This window comes from Dioscorea cayenensis, chromosome 8 (genome assembly GCF_009730915.1).
Source record: "Dioscorea cayenensis subsp. rotundata cultivar TDr96_F1 chromosome 8, TDr96_F1_v2_PseudoChromosome.rev07_lg8_w22 25.fasta, whole genome shotgun sequence".
Lineage (NCBI taxonomy): Eukaryota > Viridiplantae > Streptophyta > Magnoliopsida > Dioscoreales > Dioscoreaceae > Dioscorea > Dioscorea cayenensis.
Window position 1 is genome coordinate 21432845 of NC_052478.1, and position 20279 is coordinate 21453123.

Here is a 20279-nt window from a genome sequence, read left to right on the forward strand (position 1 = left end):
ATATGAGCAAACCAATGAGCAACTGCAGGATATGTGTAAAGAATATTATGGAGTTAGAATGGGGTTTTGAAGTCTCAGAATGTCAAAACAAGTACAATATCTCATGTGGAGAATTTTTTTTTTTAACAAATAGGTCATAAGTGTCTCTCATTTTATAAAAAAATTAAGAATATAGACAACCATGGAGTTAATACCTCAATATATTTAGCTTGTGCTCTCATTTAAGCTTTAGGGTTAAATTTCAAATTCTCCCTAAAACAAATACCCTACACCAAGAGATTCAAGGGCAGTAGATAAAAAAGCCAGGTGGAGAAATCTTACTCTAAAAGTCCTGTTTAGTTTATTTTCATCACTAAGGAGTCATTACTTGAATAGGATTGAAAATATCATTAACAAATCAGAGTGGACAAAATGTTATAACAAAAGCAAGAAAGAACACTCAGGAGAAAGTGTAATGCCTGAACAAACATTAACAATGAAAGAATAGGTTATCCAATGTATGTTCCTTTATATATGTTTGGCTGCATCATTCAAGTCACAGCCAAAATCATGATGAAAGGTTGATTTCAATTTCCAAAGATTAATTCCCATTATAATGTCATGAAGAAGAAATTTAATTACAACAATAATGGGGTTGACTAAAAGGATAAAAATTAGCTCAGTATGATCAGTTAAACCTTGTTTTAAAAGAATGAAATTGCCAAGAAAGTGCAGAATAAAATAAAGACAACAACATGCGTGCACCTGTTAATTAAACAAATCCTCCATCAGGATTGTCCTTAAAAATATTGAAACATTGCTATATGATCATCTTATCATTTTGCCAAAAAATGCTGAAGACTGAGAAAGTAAGTGGCTAATGCTTACTGTTGAAATCATAAAAAAATGAAGACACCAAAACAAAAAAAAAAGTTTAATAATATTAGTAAACCAATATGCCCAAGAATCTTTTGTCTGGATCACTAAGCTCTACACCAAATTTCTTATAAAATTAATATTCACAAATATTTTAAATACTCTTTTAATTAGTACCTAGCTCTTAGTCCGTCTTTTTGGACCAGCCTTATTATCTTTACAAGAACCTTAACCAAGAAAAGATAAAAGAATCATGCAATATGCATACAACCATTGTACTTATGTATGAAAACTGAGTGTAATGAGGTAGCGGAAGCAATCAAAATGGCAAGCTAAGTCCTCATAGCCAAATGTTCCATGCCCATAGACAGTAGCGAAGATAGAAATTAAATGCTATGGGGGGCTAATTAGAAAAAAAAATTAATTAATTAAAAATTTTATAATTTTTTTATATGTTAATTTATAGTTTAGTTTATAAAAATTACATCTCAAACCATAAATTTTAACAAAAATTATATTAAATAAATGTAAATTTTATATATTATATAAATTCATTTGTAAAAAATAAAAAACTAAAACATAGATTTTTTTTATAAAATACTACAAAAGTAATTTATAAAATATTAATAAATCAAATAATAAAATTTTGATAATATTTTTTTAAAAAAATATTATGGTTTAGACTATTTTTTAATAAAAAGGACAAGCACTGTACAGATTAGGACCTTGCGCACGGGTTGAAATTTAATCATCCAATCACGCACTCTCAGCTTGGGTATGAAGGGACCGACATCGACTCATTACCATTATTACTTTAATGAGTTTTGAACTAGAGATCTAGCTAAGAACTATTAAAATATTAGTCTTTTGGTTGTTTTAGACTATATCTATTAATTTGTAAAAAAATTAATTTAAAAAAATAAAAATAAAAATAAAAAACTTAGAGAGAGAGAGAGAAAGAGGAAAAAAAGGGAGAGAGGGGGCGAGGGGGTCAACGGTGCCCACGTGCGCCCTGGGGAGGGGAGAGAGTGTGTGTGTGTGGAAAAAGAGAGAGAAAGAGAGAGAGAGAGAAGCGGGGGCGGCTCCCTTTGGCAGCCGGAGAGAGAGAATGTGTGTGTGTGTGAAAAAAGGGAGAGAAAAAGAGAGAAAAGGGGGAGAGGGCCGCTCCCTTTGCCCCCCTCCCGGGGCACCCCTGTTCATAGAGCTTCCAGAATTTTGATAATCAAGCACCGCTTTATTGAACTCATCAATATATTGCTTGATAGAAGTCCTTTTTTGCATGTACATCCTAAACAAGCGCATCATGAGATAGACTGAAGAGTGACTTGTCCAAATAGATGCCCTTTTATCTAGCTTCTTCATCTCATCATTTGACAAGTCTGGATCACCGCCTTCAAGCACACTATCCAAGCTTTATCAACTAGAATAGAGTGTATCTTGACTTGCCATAGCCGAAAGTCACCATTGCCATCAAACTTGTGTACTTCCAAAGTTGACATCTTTGACAAAATAGAAAACAAACATGTGTCTTTGATATGAAATTGATCTCTGATACCACTTGTGAGTGTAATGAGATAGCGGAGACTATCAAATGGCAAGCTAAGTCCTCATAGATATTTCATCGAACACCTTGTGTGCATGCCTTGTAGTAATACCTTGTCATGCACCTAAATGTACAAGCTTTACAAAATACCTATTAGAAAAAGCATACAAGAACAATTAATATCACAAGAAACAACCAATATATCAAAGAACACTAAGAGTTACGTGGGGCGGTTGTGAAGCAATAAATCCACTATAGAAACGAAGCAATACAAGATGGAAGTGGAAACCAACAACAATGGGGAGGCTCCAAATCCCCAATCTCTCTCACAAAAGGATGGATATGAAGCACTCAATTTAACTCCTTCCTCTCACAATTTTGGATTGAAAGATGGAGCTTAAAAAACATTATTTAGAAAGCCCCTCAAAGTTGCTAAATATTACAAATAGCCCATTTTCCATTCTACCACATATAGAAAAGAAAAGAGAGTGAAAGAGGAGCCGAACATCACAATTCTCCACCTCTAAGATGATTGAACCACAAAAGCAAACACATAATAGAAAAACCCAATTAGACCTTATTGAAGTTTCTAAACTCACGTGATAGGACTTTCATCGCCCCATGTGACGTCTGACCAGATTAATAAAATCTTACGTGATTGATAAGCCACTGTAACTGGTGTATCATTCTACATGAATGTCCCTTGACAATTCTTTAATGGAGCACCAATTATAGATTTTGTTTTAAAAAATAAACTTAGAATACGATCCCTGTGCAACTTGGTTCTTTTCTTTTTTCTTTTTTTAATTATGTTAACAAGTTACTTCACACACATTTTTTTATTATTATTTAGGCCATGTTTGAATACCACTAAATTCCATAGGAATAGTGATGATTCATATGGAATTTAATGTTACGTAGGAAACTATAATAATAGTTGTTTAGACACCAGATTTTGCAGTATTAGATTACCATGGAATGACATAAATTCCATAGGAATTTATAAAAGAGAGGAACCCGATTTTTCTTTTCCTTTGTTTTTTGGGCCTTCCCTTCTTCTTCTCCAAACACCCGTGTCTTCCCTTCTTCCTTTCCCAACCAACCCTTGGCCCTCCCTAGCCCTCTTCCTCTCACCAAATCCTCTCATCCTTCTCCGACAGATCCGACCCCAACACCTCAGTGCCAAACCCAAGTTCGCTCCCTCCCCCAGCATACTGCCAGCATCGCCCCGCTCTCTGCCCTGCTGAGCATCACCGGACCCTAGTCTTCGCCGTGCGCTAAGGTTTGCACAGACCGCCACCGTTCAAGGAGATGATGAGTCAGTGAAGTGTTAAGTTATGATGAGTTTGATAATAATGGCTTGGATTTGGTTGTAGATCTTTTCTACAAGGATTACCAGACTGATCAGAAGTTCACTCTCACAACCTGCACCCCAAATAGAGTTGTAAGCTTCTCCTTTCTAATTTTTCTATTCACTTTTTACGGTTTGTTGGTTTGAATTTCTGGTTGTTGACATGCTTTTTTTTCTTGATTTTTGTTTTTGGGGATGAGAGTGGTTTTGTACATTTTGACATGAAAATGGTTTTTATTTTGCATGATTTGAACTAATTTCTTGAAGATTATGTTTGCGAGATGGTGTTGTGTTGCATTGTGTGTTCATGGTTGTGATTATGGGGTGTGATTATTATCTAGTTGTCTTGGTACTATTGTGAAATTAAAGCCACAAATGGTTGTTTGGTGCTTTTCAACAACTTGGTGTTTCATCTGAATACATTCTGGGAAGAGTAAAAAGTTTGATGAGTTTTTTTCGATATTGCTCTGGTTTAATTTAGGTGGAAATATTTGGATGTTGATGATGATTTGGGAATTTAATTGCATGATAAAACTAAAAGAAAGATTATGCATGGATTTAGTTAAAGATTACGTGAGTTTAATTTGGGCCCAATAGAACTTTGGAGGTATTTAAGATGATAATTTGGTGAAGATTTGGGAATTTAATTACATTCTGCACCTGAAGAAAGAGTATGCATGAATTTAGTCAATTCTTTGAAAATCATCGAGTTGAAAAATAGAATTTTTTGGAGTTTTGATTTGTAATTCTGCTTTCCAAGCAATGAATTTAGGTTTAGTGGCATTATGCTCGCCACTCGCTATCTCAGGCTTTAAATCTTGTTATTGTGATTCTTGAAGCCCTAGTGATTAGTGGGTTTTAAGTTTTGGAAGGCATTGTTGACGTAAGCCGTGAGTTTGTTTGAGCTTGCCCTACTGTTTTGATGAGGACAATTTGGTCTAGCAAGCTTGTAGTCGATGAGTCTTGATGGGTTTTCACCTTCCATGATCCCTAAGGAGCAATCAAACAATGTTGTTGATCAGAAGAAGAGTGGCACTCTGTTCTTAAATAAAGATATGAATGCATAATTTTTAGTTTGATAGGTCTTTATTAGTCTAGTTTTTCATTGGATTTCCATTCTAGTGTTGAAACTTATAACCATATGTTATTTGAAAAGCTGAATTCAGTCTTTCATTGAACCCAGAATTCTTAATAATGATCAAGATGAGATGTATTTCTGGTAGAAATAGATATACTATCTACTAAACAGATAAAGTTCATTTACCAAAGTCAGCTTTCTCTAATACTAATTAGGAAAGTAGTACTAAGTTCTCAAAAAATTACCTAACCTATGAATTATTTTGGTAAATAATTATTAGACTAGAAGCTAGAATAATCTGATAAGACACAACAGTGAAGCACTATGACTCCTCTTTCTTGTTGTGTATTGCTTTATGATCATAAGAAGTTAAATTTTTATTTGTTGTATGGATTTGTTTAATCTGAAAATGAGGGAACAACTCAATAATGTTTCAATTGAGTTATGCATTAATGGAATGCCTCAACTACCTACTCTTTTGTTTGCTTCTGTTTTATTAGCAACTGGATCATCCTAGTTAATTGAATGAAATGATTATAGGTGTATGTACGTACAATATTAGTTCATTAATTAAATAAATCCTCAATTTAAAACTGAAGAGTGGTCATTTCAGCTTTTTATTTTTAATTATATAAATAATTTATTTATATATGTAAAAATAAATCATTTGATAATAATTCATAACATTCAAAATCCTGTCCCTCACACCCCAGTATGGAGTAATAAAATTTGGAGTATTTGCATATCCTGCATCCACTAACATTTTCCAACGCATTGAACACCGCTCAAAATACATGCTGGCCTCAAACAATTCCCAAGGTAATCATGACCGCGATTAGTTACGGGACCACCAAGGTGTTTTAAGCTTTTAAAACTCACAATACTGCCTTCCTTGGTGTTGCCCACTGAGATTTCCGTGTGGTGACCCCGGGTTTCTCACATAAAAAACTCCCTATCAATGGCTTCGTGCACCTCTTGACCAGAGTAAACTCAGGGTTGACCACACCGCCTCCCATTAGGCAGGGTCGTGGAACCCCACACTGTAGTGTCGGACTGAAGTCCGCTGTCACCATCAAAATCCAAATGCCAAAATGCAATTCTTTCCGATTCCAACTCGAGGAATCAAGCATATGATGTGTAAATACGGAAATATACATCAATCCATATTTCATTTGCATGTAAATACATTTACATGTAAACATGTTTCTTTCAAAATAAATACGCGTAAGTATACTAGAATCATTTTGGTCAAATAACTCCATGCTCAAAATATCTATCTATCTATCTATATATATATATATATATATATACAACAAGCGAAATCGGATTTATCATCAAATTTATGATATAAAACATATAAAGAAATACTATAATACTCTTATTAAATCTATGGTATTAATAATTAAACCGCTCATTGAACCAATCGTCTTGCCTTGAGACACGCTCACAGGGCTGGCAATTTCCTTCCCTTGGGAGGAAGCTTCGCCACCTAGAATCAAATAAGGAATCCAAGAACCAATGAACAGAAGAATGGAAACCAAAATGCATGTGAATGCAAGGTTACATGTCGAACATGTAACTCTGGGGTTTTAGAGGGAAAACGACATCATTTTTGGACTCAAACGACCTCAAATCAAAGTAAAACAAGTTCCAATGAATTCCAAGGAAGAAGGGCTTCGATTTGGATCAAAGAAATACAAGAAAAGGCCAAGGTTTTTCGGTGCTATAGTAAGTTCGGATTTGCTACAGCTCGTCGATTTACAACACCAAAACACAAAATTTCTTAACAAACATACACACAAATGAATATCAACAATATTGGCTTCGATTTGAGCCCAAAAATAACTCAAACCAAGGTTTATTTATAGGATTTTCGGAAATTTCAAAAACACTGAAATACAAAAAAAATACGAAGGAAAAACCTTGGATCTAAGCCTTACCACACTCAAGAGCTTGGGAGTAAGGAGTTTGAGGCTTTGATTCAAAGAAAAAGCTCACCGACGAATTTTTTTTTCAAAGAAATGGGTTTTCGTCCGAATGAAGAAGAAGAAAATAAAAACAAAGAAGAAGAAGAAAAGAATGAGGGAGGAGAAACCACGTTGCTTTTTATCCTTTCATTCCAATTTTCAATATTTATCTTTTTTTAGAAAAAGAGAAATTATCAAAACGCCCTTATAAGAGAAAATAGAATGAAAAATGGTGCAAAAGACTTTTTTACCCCTGGTTTTTTGCTGATTTTGACACATAACCTACTGTGCACTCATGCAAGGATGACACTAGTGCAAAATGACTATTTTACCCCTAATACATGCACAAAAATTGCAAAAAAGAGACTAGAGGTCAAAAATCTGGACAAGGTACCATAGATGAACCCTAAACCTCTCATTTGGGACTATGAGAGTCAAATGTCTTATCGTTAAGCTATTGCCACTGTGACTATTATATTCTATTAAGCTCTCTCTTTCTTCCGTCTAAATTTACCTTATTTAAAGTTTTAAACTGCATTACATATATTTATAACTTCCCAATTTCATAATCTAATATTTTAATAAATTATAATAAATTTTAAGTTTTTTTTTTAATTTTGCAATCGAATCCCTCTAATAAATTTTTAATTGAGTCAAGTCTATATTTTCAACATAAAAATACAAGTAGAAATAATTTAGAAATCCTTGAAACATAACATAATGATCATAATATTACAACTCACTCATCCATACATATATACATATCTAGAAAGAGAAATATAAATACCATAAAAGTTTAGATAATATGAAATTACAACACAAATACAGAAAAGACAAACAATAGGCTAATACATCAAACCAACAAGTAACCTGTTCATGGATATGCCTCATAATCCACAAATGAAGTGAGGCTAAACAGGAAGAACTCAGAAAGCATCAATAACAAAGGAGGGGTAATGATGATCATCAATCTTCAGTGTCACTGGGGCACTAAAGGGATTAACTGTTTTAGCCTGGACCAGAGATATTGATTCAATATATATATATTGAAGTTAATACTAATGTTTAAGCCCATTTGGCCATGAGGGACATGCCACCAGAACCTAAAAGCACAGCAAGAAAAGCCCAAAGTTGGAGCTTGATGCTGTTTTGAAGCTTTGGACCCATGAAATCAGTGGCCAAGAGATCAACAAGGGCCATGTACTCCAAAAGACCAGCAGATGCTCCATTGAGTAGTCCTACAACAATGAGAGCTGTAGGACTGTTATCACTGTATATGTTTGACAATGCAATCCCAAGTGCAATCCCAAATGGTGTTGTTGTGGAGAAGAAGAACACTAATATTGATTTCATCTTCATCCCATATTCTGCCTGAAAAATTAATTGATGCATCAATTTTATGCTATATTTTATCATTATATATATATATATATATATATATAATGAAGGACTGGTTATCCACATACGTCTTAAATTTGAAGTATAAAGATCTCCACTCGATAGCTATTAGATTAAAATTTAATAGCTATTATGCATATCATTTTTTATTGTTAAATAAATTAATTTTAAAAAAAGAAATCACATAAAAAACAGTCGTTAGATTATAATCTAATAATTAGTCCAAAGACATAACAAGATTTAAAATTTAAAGATATCCATTTTTAATTGGGCATATAATATAAACTTTTTGTCCTTTCCAACCTTAATATAATGGATGGTACTTGATCGAGCACATACATACTGTTTCTTATTTAAATTAAAAACTTAAAATTGAACATTATGCAGTAATACTTTCAACTAGTTATAAATCTTATTCTTTCCCTTTTAATCCTCCCACCCTCCCACGTACACATCTTCTTCTATACCAACCTAATATACAACTCCTCTATTTGTCGAAATATTTTTAATAATATTTTAGTTAAAAATAATGGACATGGTATTAATTAAGCATGATCATTATAGCATGTGTTTCTTAATTTGGTCTTCCTTCATTGAATTGACTTAGTTATTTATTTACTTTAGTCTTACTTGAAGAATACAACCGCCAAGTCCCATTCCTTCAAAGAGTTGATGGAAACAAAGGGCAGCAACAAGAGGCCTAATTGTGCATGGGTTCTGTGACGCCCCCATTGACAATCCAATCACCACTGAATGCACCACAATTCCGATCTCCAAAACCTACCAAATAATAATTATTATTATTAATTAAATAAAAATAAATTTATTTATTTTTGTTAGCAAAATAGAATTTTAATACCTGAGCTATAATACGATTTCTTTGTAATGCAGAGGCTTCCAAGTCCTTGTTATTATTTGCTTGAAAACCATGGCTGTGGCCATGGCCGTGGCCAAGGCTGGGGCTAGGGTTATGCATCCCCTCATTGGGGCTTGCGAGGTCAGAGACCTCGGCATTGGCTCTTCCTCCCATCTTCCTACTGTGAAAACTCATCATCAATGAATCCATCATCAATGTCGCCAATGCCGATAGCATTGCAACAAAAGTTGCGAAAAGGAATTTCCGCCATGGGTTTTCCGGCAAGCACGGCGATGTAAGGTTATCGAAAGAGTCCGGTAACACGTGCATATAGCCAGTGGCAAGAATTACGCCAGAGGCAAATGCCTTGACAAGGACAAAGAAATTGCGATCAGGACGGAGAGCGGAAATGGAGTGGGAAAAGAGTGGGAGGCAAACTCCGATCATACTTGCAATTAAAATTGTCGGTATGGCAATGAGCTTAAGCCGCATTGATTCGGCTTTATTGTAGCATTCTCCGGCCGTGCCGGCATTGCAATTAGTTGAGATGGCTTTGTCCTCATCGGAGGCGAGGGAGAAGGTGGTGGAGGAGAGGATGAGAAGGAGATAGAAGAGTTTGGTAGCCATGAGTGAGAGATGATAGTTTGTTAGTTATTTAAGTAAGTTTGTACTTGTTTGAGACAGAATTGTACTTGGGTTGACCTTTTATAGAATGGGGAAGGTTTAGTTCATGCCGTACATGGCGTTGACTTTCATGTAGATGTGAATGTTGTGAAAGTGACAGGTAGTTGACAAAAATGGCCCTTGTTTTTGTCTTTGTATGAAATGTATTTTTTAGTAGTGTATGGTGGCATGTCTGTTCATGAGATAATATTTTTAATTTTGATTTTTTAAGAAAAGATAATGGGTGGGAGGTACCTACTTGAAGAATATAGTAATTGCTTCAAAAAAGTTATATTTTCAAAATTTTTGAATTAATTTTTTATGGTTATTAATCAGCATAATGGATGAGGTACTGAAAATCTCATAGCCTTATAAAACTTTATATTTATTTAAATATTTATCAAGGAAAAGTTACAAAAAAAATTAGAATAAAAGCTAATCATCTCACTCTCTTATTCGAATATTAAACTTTAGTATGAATATATTGTTATAAAACTTTTAAAACTAATTCATACCTATATAGATATATAAACAAAGAGTATATTTATAATGATATATCAGTAATAATCAATTTTATAAAAATAAATAAATAATCCATATATGACAAAACATTATAACAAGAATCAAGCTCTTCTCATTGGTTGAGCATAATAATAATAATAATAATAAATCAATAGAAAACCAAGTAAGACTGAACGCGTTTCCCGAAGCAAGGGCAATTTGGGACAAAACATGACCTTTTTAAATTGCACGAGCCGAGCACGTGCAGACTCGTTCCGTACGAAGCCGTAACGTGCGTGGCACGAGGTCGTACATCATTGACCTTATTGAACGGTCCTGATGAGGCCTTTCCTAAAATGGACGGCCTTCATTCGTTGTTTCACGAAATTTATAGTTTCAACGCCATCAGCAGCGATCAGCTTACGACGTGCGAAACTTTAAGATCCGTGTCATTAATTTAAAAACAAAATCTTAAACTCCACGTGGCGTTTCCTCTGTAGGCTCGAGCTCTAAGAATTGCAAATAAGTTATGTTTTTTTCTAATATTTATTTAAATTATTTTTTCCAAGTTATACCCAAATATGCCTTCAAGCTTATATTATTTTTCTTATATTCTTATTTAAATATTTTTAATTTATTTCATATATATAAACAATCTTTTTTTCCCTAAAAAAAACAAAACAAAACAATGTTTGTGATGGTGGTTAATCATGATGCTAATCTCCCACATCAAAAAGCTTGAATATATATATATATATATATATATGGAAAAAGATCATCTAGGTAAGTCCCTAGATTTGAAATCTAGGGACGTTTTAAATCTAAGCCGTTGAATTATCATCCAATGGCTGATTGTCTATATAGTCACTGTACACCTTTTTTTTACTGTTTATGATCACTGTACAACACTGTAGAACGCGGTTTTTTACTGTTCATAATGATAAAAGCCGTCAGATTACCATCCGATGGCTATTATGGACATCCCTAGATTTGAAATCTAGGGACGTTCCTAGATGATGGGTATATATATATATATATATAAGTTCAAAGCTTTTAGCTTCAAAAGATCGAAAAAATTTAATTTAGACCATATATATATATATATATATATATTTATAATGGACTAAGGAATCAAGTGGGAGTTGTTTGGCAATGAGATCAAGTCCATATATATTCTAGTTAATGAAGCATTATAGAAAAGAGAAACAATTTTAATGTGAAACTTAGTGAAGAGGAGTTCAATTACTGGATGATCACATGAAAGACCTATTATTATTATTATTATTATTATTATTATTATTATTATTATGTGGACAAGTGCCACCAACGCAGCTAGTTAGGGCTCATAATTGACTATCTAGTTTATTCACTTTTATTTAGCTGCACAGAGTTTTAAGCTGTAAATTTGTACTCACACTGAGCAGTGGCGGAAGCAGAATTAAAATTACAGGGGTGCTGAATTTAAATTTTAAAATTTTTTTAAACATTAAATAATTCTATTAATTCAAACTTGAGATTATAATAATCAATATTTAAAAAATATAAAATATATATCCATCTAAAAACATTTTGGTAAAAAAATTTTGGTTTATGTGTAAAACTACTATCATATCTACAAAATTAGTGATTAACTCAACTAGTTAAACACTAAATTAACAAATACTGCAATTAAAAAACAACTTTAAACAAATTCATATATAAATCAATTATTAAATACAACAATTATTCAACAATTAATCTAATGAATAATTAAAATTTTCATAACAATTAATCACAAGTATATAACATTTTTTCACAATAATTTTTATAATGAAACAAATATTTAACAAATATCTAGCAATCATTCAACAAATATAAATACTTTTACACAACAAGTAGTCACACAAAAATTAAAAAAAAATTTAAATTAGATATAAAACAAACAGGAATAAAACAATAAATCCCTTATAATAAAAAAAAACATAAACTTGGAGATAATTGATCAAAGAGAAAAACTCACCAATCCATGAGATTTGTAATGTTTTATTTTTTATTTTAGAGATTTTACAATAGCAATTGCATTTTTTAGGATTTTATTTTTTTTTTTATATTAATATCCTAAATATTGATAATTGTATATTGATAAGTTCAATAAAAAAAATCTATATATAAAGTTTAAAAATAAAAATATTTGAGGAATTATGTTGGCTAGCTATATTATTTATTATCACTCAACATTAAATTTATTTAACATAAAAATTTTATTATTTTTATTTAATTCATTTTAAATAATATGAAGTAGAATTTAAAAAAAAAAAAAGTAGCATTTTTCAAATGAATTATAATGATTAATATTTTAATTATATATATAATTATGAATATATATATATATATAATGGGCCAAGGGGTTCCTCAAGCACCCCCTTGCCCCCCTAAATCCGACAATGACGAGTGAGGGGTGTATTTGAGCCTAGCCATTCGTGAGTAGCTCAGTGTTCTGCTCGATAAAGGCTCGTTCGTGTTTAGCTCATATTGTAAACGAGCCAAGCTTGAACATCATTTTCAAGCTCCCCCCCTCCCCCTAAATCCGACAATGACACTGTAGGGGTGTATTTGAGCCGAGCCGTTCGTGAGTAGCTCGGTGTTCGGCTCGATAAAGGCTCGTTCGTGTTTAGCTCATATTGTAAACGAGCCAAGATTGAACATCATTTTCAAGCTCGATTAATAAACGAGCCAAGCTTGAGCAGCCAAAAGCTCGGCTCGTTTTGGCTCGCGAACAAAGCTCGTGACCAAGCTCATGAACAAGCTCGTTTATATATATATATATATATATTACATTATATATATGTATATGTATATTAAGGTGTATATGTGACTATGTCATTGTTGTCAATTTGAGTTACACATATAGGGCTATAAACTACTATTCGAAGGCTAAGCTCATTAAAAGCTCAGGTCAACTAGTTCATTAAGTTAAATGAGCTCATAAGATAAACGAGCCAAGCTTGAACACCACCAAACTCGGCTCATTAAATCTTGTGAAGAACTCGTTTATTGTATAATTAAAAGCTCGTTTATTAGTATCATTTACAATTTTATTTGTAACAATTATTAATATAATCAAACCCAAATCGAGTTGAGTCACACTTGATAATGATTCATTAAATAAGTTTACTAAATAAAAAAATAAAATATAAAAAAAATAGTCAAGCCTTAATCAAGTTAGCTAGCTAAGTCTAAGCTCGAATTTTTCTTAACAAGTTGAGCTCGAGCATGAAGCTCGAAAAGAAGCTCGATTAGAGCTCGAGCTCGGTTAAAATAAGTAATGAGCCAAGCTTTGAACATAAAAAAATGAAGCTCAAGAAAGCTCGGCTCGAGTTCAGCTCGATTAAATAGCACCCAGCTTGAACAAGGCAAAGCTCGCTGTTTACGACTAAATGACAGTGGGGATCTGTCTATGCATGTAAAAGTGCTACACCACATCTCCCGCAATAGGCTAATTAATACCGTTGAATTAAGAACTCTTTGGTGAAGGACCTAACAATTATAACAAAGTTTATATATATCATGGCAAATATGAAGCATTTAGTAGTAGTGGATTCCATGTAACTTTGGAAATGATAAAGCAAAAGTTACATTTCAACTTTTTATCTTTCGATATATATATTTATATTTTCTCTTTTTCTCTTTGATCTCCGGTCGATGATGCTATTAAATATATTTGCATCATGTTGTTTAAAAGAAAGTCATTGATATTAAGAAGAATTAGGCATGAGAGATTAATTTTAAATAAAAAAAAATAGATCATGATTTTGAGGTTTCACTTAATTTGTTATTTTTATTTTTCTCTCGAATGCCATGCATTTAGTATTAATAAATAATTTGTATTGTTATAGAATGACTAACAAAATCTTGATGTGATGAACCTTTTTAATTAAAGTTGATTTTAAATATGAATATTAATTAATATATGGAGAAATTTTATAAATAATTAATGAAATTTATATATTGTAAATAGATATATATATATATATATATATATATATATATATATATACAACATCAACATGTTGACAGTCCAAACATGGCCATATACATAATATATCTTCATTTCTTCATTTCACTTTCGTGTGGACTAATAATATAATTAATATATTTTAACAATTATTAATAGCTTGTTTGGATCCTATATATGATTAAAAGCATATATTGTTAGCAACAAATCATATGAATTCATCACATGTTAATGCCATTAAATTTCAAAATTTTAATTATTCATTGTCACAAGGAATAAAGAGATTGAGAGGCAACTATTATACACTATTATATTTATCAGGATAAGTACTTAGTGAAATAAATTTGTCTCGTTGTACATATAAACTGGACTATCACAAATTGTCACGTAATAAATTTGCATATAAAGTGGTTTATATAGAGTCATATACCATAATCAAACTATATATTATATTTTAACTTAATTTAAAACTTTAATTAAACGTAAGGTTTTGTTTATCATACCATCATTCACTTTTACTTAAGGTTTTGTTAATAAAAAATTAACTTAAGGTATATGTTCATATATATGTCAGAAATTAAGAATCATAATTAAAATTATGGGATTGATAGAGATGCATGGTAGTGGTCCTAGTGGAACAAAAAGAAAACATATATGCATGCTCACCTAAAGTGGGTCCTATTTTGCACATAAAAAGCATCAAATCTTTTATCAAAGACTTAAAAAAAGCATCAAGTCTTTATCAAAGTCCCTACATGAATATGAATGTTCATACACAAGGTCAATTAGAAATAAGAATCAAGCATAAGTTCATAAGATTATTAATTAGCAAGTTTATGTCCAAAGTTATATGAAAAGGGTGGAAGTTTCCCTGGGTCTTTGTCATATTTTTTGTCTAAGCTTCATGTAGGCCAAACCCTAATCACTTGTCATTATATATGTAACTAATTCAGTTTACTGAAACCATTGAAACCATTAGCATCTAAATCTAATTTATATATATCACTTCAAACTCAACCAAATTCCCTCATAAGCTATCATCAATGCAATTAACTTTTGATATATGTTTAGATCAAAGCAATAAAAAATTTAATTAGTTGAGTACAAAAATAACTTTTTTATATGAATTATGAGAGAATCAAATATTAAATTATACCTTAATCGCTTGTCGTCTCATTAAGTTAGTTTATCGATGCAATTTTGACAAATTTATCAATTAAATTTCTTTAATTAACTTTTAATATTTGTTGAGATCTAAATAATATAAAGTTTAACACTCAAATAATTTTCTATATATGAGGGATAGTTATATTGTTAATATACCCCTTTAATTTGCGATAGCGAACCATTAAATAAATAAATAAATAACATGAATGCATTATATTAGTTAGGGTTATAGAATAATGCCTCATCTCAAACTAGTTGTGATGTAGTTGCTATGGAAGGACCACAATAATACTCTTGTCCTATCATATATATTTCTCTAATGGGTGGCAGTTGAGAATGACCTTCAATGTTGGTTATGGAGGAGGAGCCATTCGGGAAAACAACACAACAACCACTGATTTTGGGAAAAAAGGAACTCTTTTTTTTTTCCAAACTATATCCTATAATTTTTTTAATGAAATTATTATCTTATGGTTTCTTGCTTTTATTTTATTTTATTTTATTTTTAAATCAACCTACTAATAAACTTGCTAGTTAATATTTATAATAAGACCATAAATATAACAAAGCAAGTTTATATGAGCTATTCAAGACCTAAGTGACATTTTTTCCACATTCGTCCCACGTAGCTCACACTAGCTAATATTAGTGGGTTTTTTAAAAAAAAAATCTGGGATGAATGATTTTTTTTAGTTAGATCTTTTATATTCATGCTAAATAAAGATAAAATAGTAATTTTCAAATTTTTAACTAATTTAAAATATATTTTATAAATATAAGGATGTATTAAAATATTAAGGGGGTATTTTGGGTGCATTAAAATTTGAATTTGTGAGGACTAAGAAAGATAGTGTTAGGTGGGTTCCATGCAAGGAAAGCACAAAGTGAACAACTAAAGCATGTTTCACACCACAAGAAAATGATACAAAGTATACGTGGTTAGAGAAACTTTGAGAAACCAAATTGCCCACTTTAGTGATAATTAATGTCTCACAACAAAACTTCCACATGTTCTTTGTTTTTTTATTTATTATTTTTTTTAAGGATATAATTGATCCAACACTAGCTTTCAAGTTTGAATGCAAGATAATAGATAAGGTTCCAAATAAAGTCATGCATGATTCTTTTGTGTTGTTCAAAGGACAAGAGTACAAGCACCAACGTAAGTGGGAAGAATAGTAGATAGATACAAAGTAAAGGAAATTAAAAGTGAAGGTTCAAAGTAAGAGGGGATGTGTGGAAGATTATAACTTTTAAGTTGTGTGTGTGTATATATATATATATATATATATACAAGAGAAAAGAAATCAAAAGGGTGTTCTTTTTATGCCTACAAAGTCAAGGTTCTTGATCTAATTGGACCTTTCAAAGGAGGAAGCACAAACACTTCACACATGGTTATCTTATTCCTTCACTACTTTTTTTTCTTCTGTTTTTCTATCATTAGAAGTTTAGTTAAAATGGATGTGATTATGCAAGTAATCATAAGTACATGCTTGTTAGGCCGGTTATGATACAAGGGTTAGGATGCTAGGCTATTAAAAGATAGCATAGTAAAAAAATGTGACTAAGATAAAAATATTAAGATGGATGTCAGGCTTTATTACAAAAATCATTTAAAGAATGAATCAATTGGACATAGATTTAGGGTGGCAACTCCCACTCATCATTTAAGAAATCCGATTAAAATAATATGAGTATATTCTTAGACAATCTATGGATGCCTTTATAAAAAAAAATGTGGAAACTCGTTAAAAATTAGTGGAAGAGAAAAAGATAGACTTAAATTAAGGTGTTTAACAAAAATTTTAATAATGATATAACAAAGCTTTATTTATTTAATCTTTAAATTTTTGATATAGAAAAAATGTGAGAAAAGATTTTTATTATCAACCCTGGATAGATGGGAATAGTTTATTGTTGTTATAGTATCTTTAAAGAGATGTGTTTAATATGTGTCCTAAAAAATATTAAAAAATATATTAAACAATTATAATAAAAAATATATATTTTTATTTTTTTGTATTTGTGGTGATTTTAAAATTTTTATTTTTAAAAAATAAACGAACTATTATAGATTTTTAAAAATTTTTAGAAATAAAATAAAATTATTATTATTATTTTTTTTTTTTGAAAAAAAGGGCATGACATCTTGCCGCAACAATTGTAGAAAGAAATAAAAATATCTTTCGGATTAATGACATGGAATATATAAGTGTGCCACAACTATATGTTTTGGGGCCACACTATTAAAATATATCCATCTCAATATAAAAAATTATTAACAAAAATAAAATCATGAATCCATTGTATTTAAGGCACCATATACATAATATCGATTGAAATATATATATATATATATATATATATATAGTTTTTATAAATATAAATAAATCATATATAACTTTAATATTCAACATTAGAAGAGAATTCAACCCTCAATTTTCCATTTGGGAGGGAAACAAACTATTTTTTTCATCTCATTATAATTGTTCATTTCCAGAGATTCTTAATATCCAAAATTATTTGTTCACATGTTTAAAATTAATTTTTAAATTTAAGTTTATCAACCTATTTACATGCATTGTTCTCTATCATTGTTATGTTAAATGGACAACTTTATCTATGAAAAAAATCAAATATAGAAAGATAAGCTAAATTTACATAAAATTTTATATTTTATACTATTTTTTAATTTATTTTTCGTGAACCATTTAAGATGAACACTCATAAAACAACGGGAGAAAGTACTACTCTTTCATGGTAGGCATGGCTAATTAATTTAAAATTTATACATAACAAAAACAAGTATAAAAATATATGTAATAAACCCTTTTAATTCCACATCGGCTAATTAAAAAAGTATTATCTACATATAAGAGCGGAGCTAATTTCTCACCTTTGAATTAGTTTTTTGGATGTAGATCCCACCCTTGTGTGGAACCTGGTTGGGTTTGGTGGATCTCTAATTGTCTATCTATGCACTGGGCCTGACGAGTACATAACAATATACTTGCTAGTTAATAATCTAAATTTTATAAAAATTATAATATCTTTATGGTATTATAGTTATTTAAAGTATATTTTTTTAAAAAAAGTAATTAAATATAATTTATTAGGATGTGTAATAATACATTAAATTTTGAAAAAAATTTAATATTTTACAAAATTTTAAAATAAATAAATAAAAATTAGCAAAAATATATAACCTCTAAAACAGAAGGAAAAGAGTATTGTAGAGCCAAAAAAAAAACATAGTGCACTCAAAATTCAATTCATTGATCTTTCTTTCTTCCTTTTTCTCTCTTTATAACCATTAAAACCCTCCCTCACTTCCTCCACTACAAATTAAAGTTAGAGAAAAACACAACACCAAACTTAAAAACCAAAGCTAGCTTCCATCATTCATGGCCAATGAATCTCACCACCTTCTCTTCTTCTCAAATAAGTACCACTCCCACCTCCTTCTCTTTCTTTTAATCCTTTCATTCTTTCATTTATTCAATTAAATTAACCTAGTTTTTTTTTTTAATATAATTTTTTCTTGTTTTTTCTTTTGGTGTAATTTGGTAGTGAGTTTATGAGTGTCATAGAGAACTACAACAGCATGCAAACAAGCTTTATGGCGCCGCCGGTGAACTCTCTCGGCGGCGGTGACGGCGAGTCGGCGGTGAGAAAACGACAAAGAGATGATGATAGTGATGTTTTGTCGTTTCTTGCCGGAGATGATGACGTGGCTCTCCGGCTACATCAACAGTGGCTTGATATTGATTACCTCCTCGTTAATTATGTGAGTTTTTTTTTCACACTTTAACCCTTTAAATAACGAGAAATTATTTCATAGTTTCTCTTTTTTTTTACTCTTTGACCCCTTGAAAAGTTTGGAATTATGAAAACATTTTCTTGAGCTGAAGGTGTTCGATGAAATGCGCAGGAGGAGAAGATGAGGAAAGAGATGGAGGAGAAGAGGAAGACGGCGATGAGGGAAGTGATGGAAGGCATGGAGGAGATGGTGATGAGGAGGATGAGAGCAAAGGAGCAAGAGATGGAGATGATAAACAAGTTCAACTGGGCGTTAGAAGAGAAGATCAGGAGCGTCGCCATGGAAAACCAGGTGTGGAGAGATGTGGCTCAGAGCAACGAAACAGCCGCCATTATTCTTCAGAGAAACCTCGAGCTGGTGCTGGCGAAGGAGGAGGATGTGGAGTCTTGTTGGTTGGGAGGGAGTGGAGAGGAAGAAGGGAAATGGAGGCGGAGGTGCAGGAGATGTGGTGTGGGTGAGGTTGGAGTGGTTGTGTTGCCGTGCCGGCACTTGTGCGTTTGCTTGGCGTGCGCGGCCGGCGTTGTTGGTTGCCCGGTTTGTAGAGCTGAGATTGACGACAAGATGTTTGTTAATATGTCTCTATGAATTCTTCTTCTTGTAATGCTTCTTTTGATCTTTGAATTTTGGGATATAACAAAATGTTAGCAATTTTATTGACTAAAAAAATTATTTTATTTTACTAAATGATATTTTTACCGAATAGATGAAGTGGATGCTCAACTTGCCATCCATATTCTCATCAACGTCATTATTTTTTTATATATATAAACTTTAAAATTAAACCTTAAAAATCCTTAAATTCTTAAAAAAAAAAATATTTAAAAAAATTATAAAACTATATTTAAAATCTTAAATCCAAATACTACAAAATCTGTACCCTAAAAATCTAAAAACTTAAACCCTAAATAATAAATACTAAATACTAAACCCTAAATCCTAAGCCCTAAACTCTAAATCCTTTGCTCTAAAGAGAAATTAATTTAAAAAAAAAAAAATGACGTGGATACTGACATGGATGCCAATTTGACATCCACATGAAACCTATTCAGAAAATCTATTTGGTAAAAATATAATTACTCTTTT

General features: G+C 31.4%; 2 protein-coding genes across 2 annotated transcripts; one reads left to right on the forward strand and one right to left on the reverse strand.

The window, feature by feature from the left end:
• Positions 1-7859: 7859 nt before the first annotated feature.
• Positions 7860-9675, reverse strand: LOC120267392 (fe(2+) transport protein 1-like). Its single transcript, XM_039275029.1, has 3 exons — positions 9052-9675; positions 8823-8972; positions 7860-8165 (listed from the first exon to the last, which is right to left on the reverse strand). The coding sequence occupies exons 1-3, from the start codon at positions 9673-9675 to the stop codon at positions 7860-7862; spliced, it is 1080 nt and encodes a 359-aa protein (XP_039130963.1).
• Positions 9676-18640: 8965 nt separating this feature from the next.
• On the forward strand, positions 18641-19880 carry LOC120267666 (probable BOI-related E3 ubiquitin-protein ligase 3). Its single transcript, XM_039275337.1, has 3 exons — positions 18641-18821; positions 18947-19163; positions 19308-19880. Exons 1-3 carry the CDS (start codon positions 18781-18783, stop codon positions 19779-19781), a joined length of 732 nt encoding a protein of 243 aa, XP_039131271.1. The 5' UTR covers positions 18641-18780; the 3' UTR covers positions 19782-19880.
• The last annotated feature ends 399 nt before the right edge of the window (positions 19881-20279 follow it).

Bases quoted from the DNA above. Each gene is read 5' to 3' on its own strand.
- LOC120267392 (XM_039275029.1), bottom strand. From the start codon at position 9,675: ATGGCTACCAAACTCTTCTATCTCCTTCTCATCCTCTCCTCCACCACC. The intron at 8,973-9,051 runs GTATTAAAATTC...ATTATTTGGTAG, and splicing joins GAAATCGTATTATAGCTCAG to GTTTTGGAGATCGGAATTGT. The intron at 8,166-8,822 runs GTAAGACTAAAG...TTAATTTTTCAG, and splicing joins TTGGCGGTTGTATTCTTCAA to GCAGAATATGGGATGAAGAT.
- LOC120267666 (XM_039275337.1), top strand. From the start codon at position 18,781: ATGGCCAATGAATCTCACCACCTTCTCTTCTTCTCAAATAA. The intron at 18,822-18,946 runs GTACCACTCCCA...GTAATTTGGTAG, and splicing joins CTTCTCTTCTTCTCAAATAA to TGAGTTTATGAGTGTCATAG. The intron at 19,164-19,307 runs GTGAGTTTTTTT...TGAAATGCGCAG, and splicing joins ATTACCTCCTCGTTAATTAT to GAGGAGAAGATGAGGAAAGA.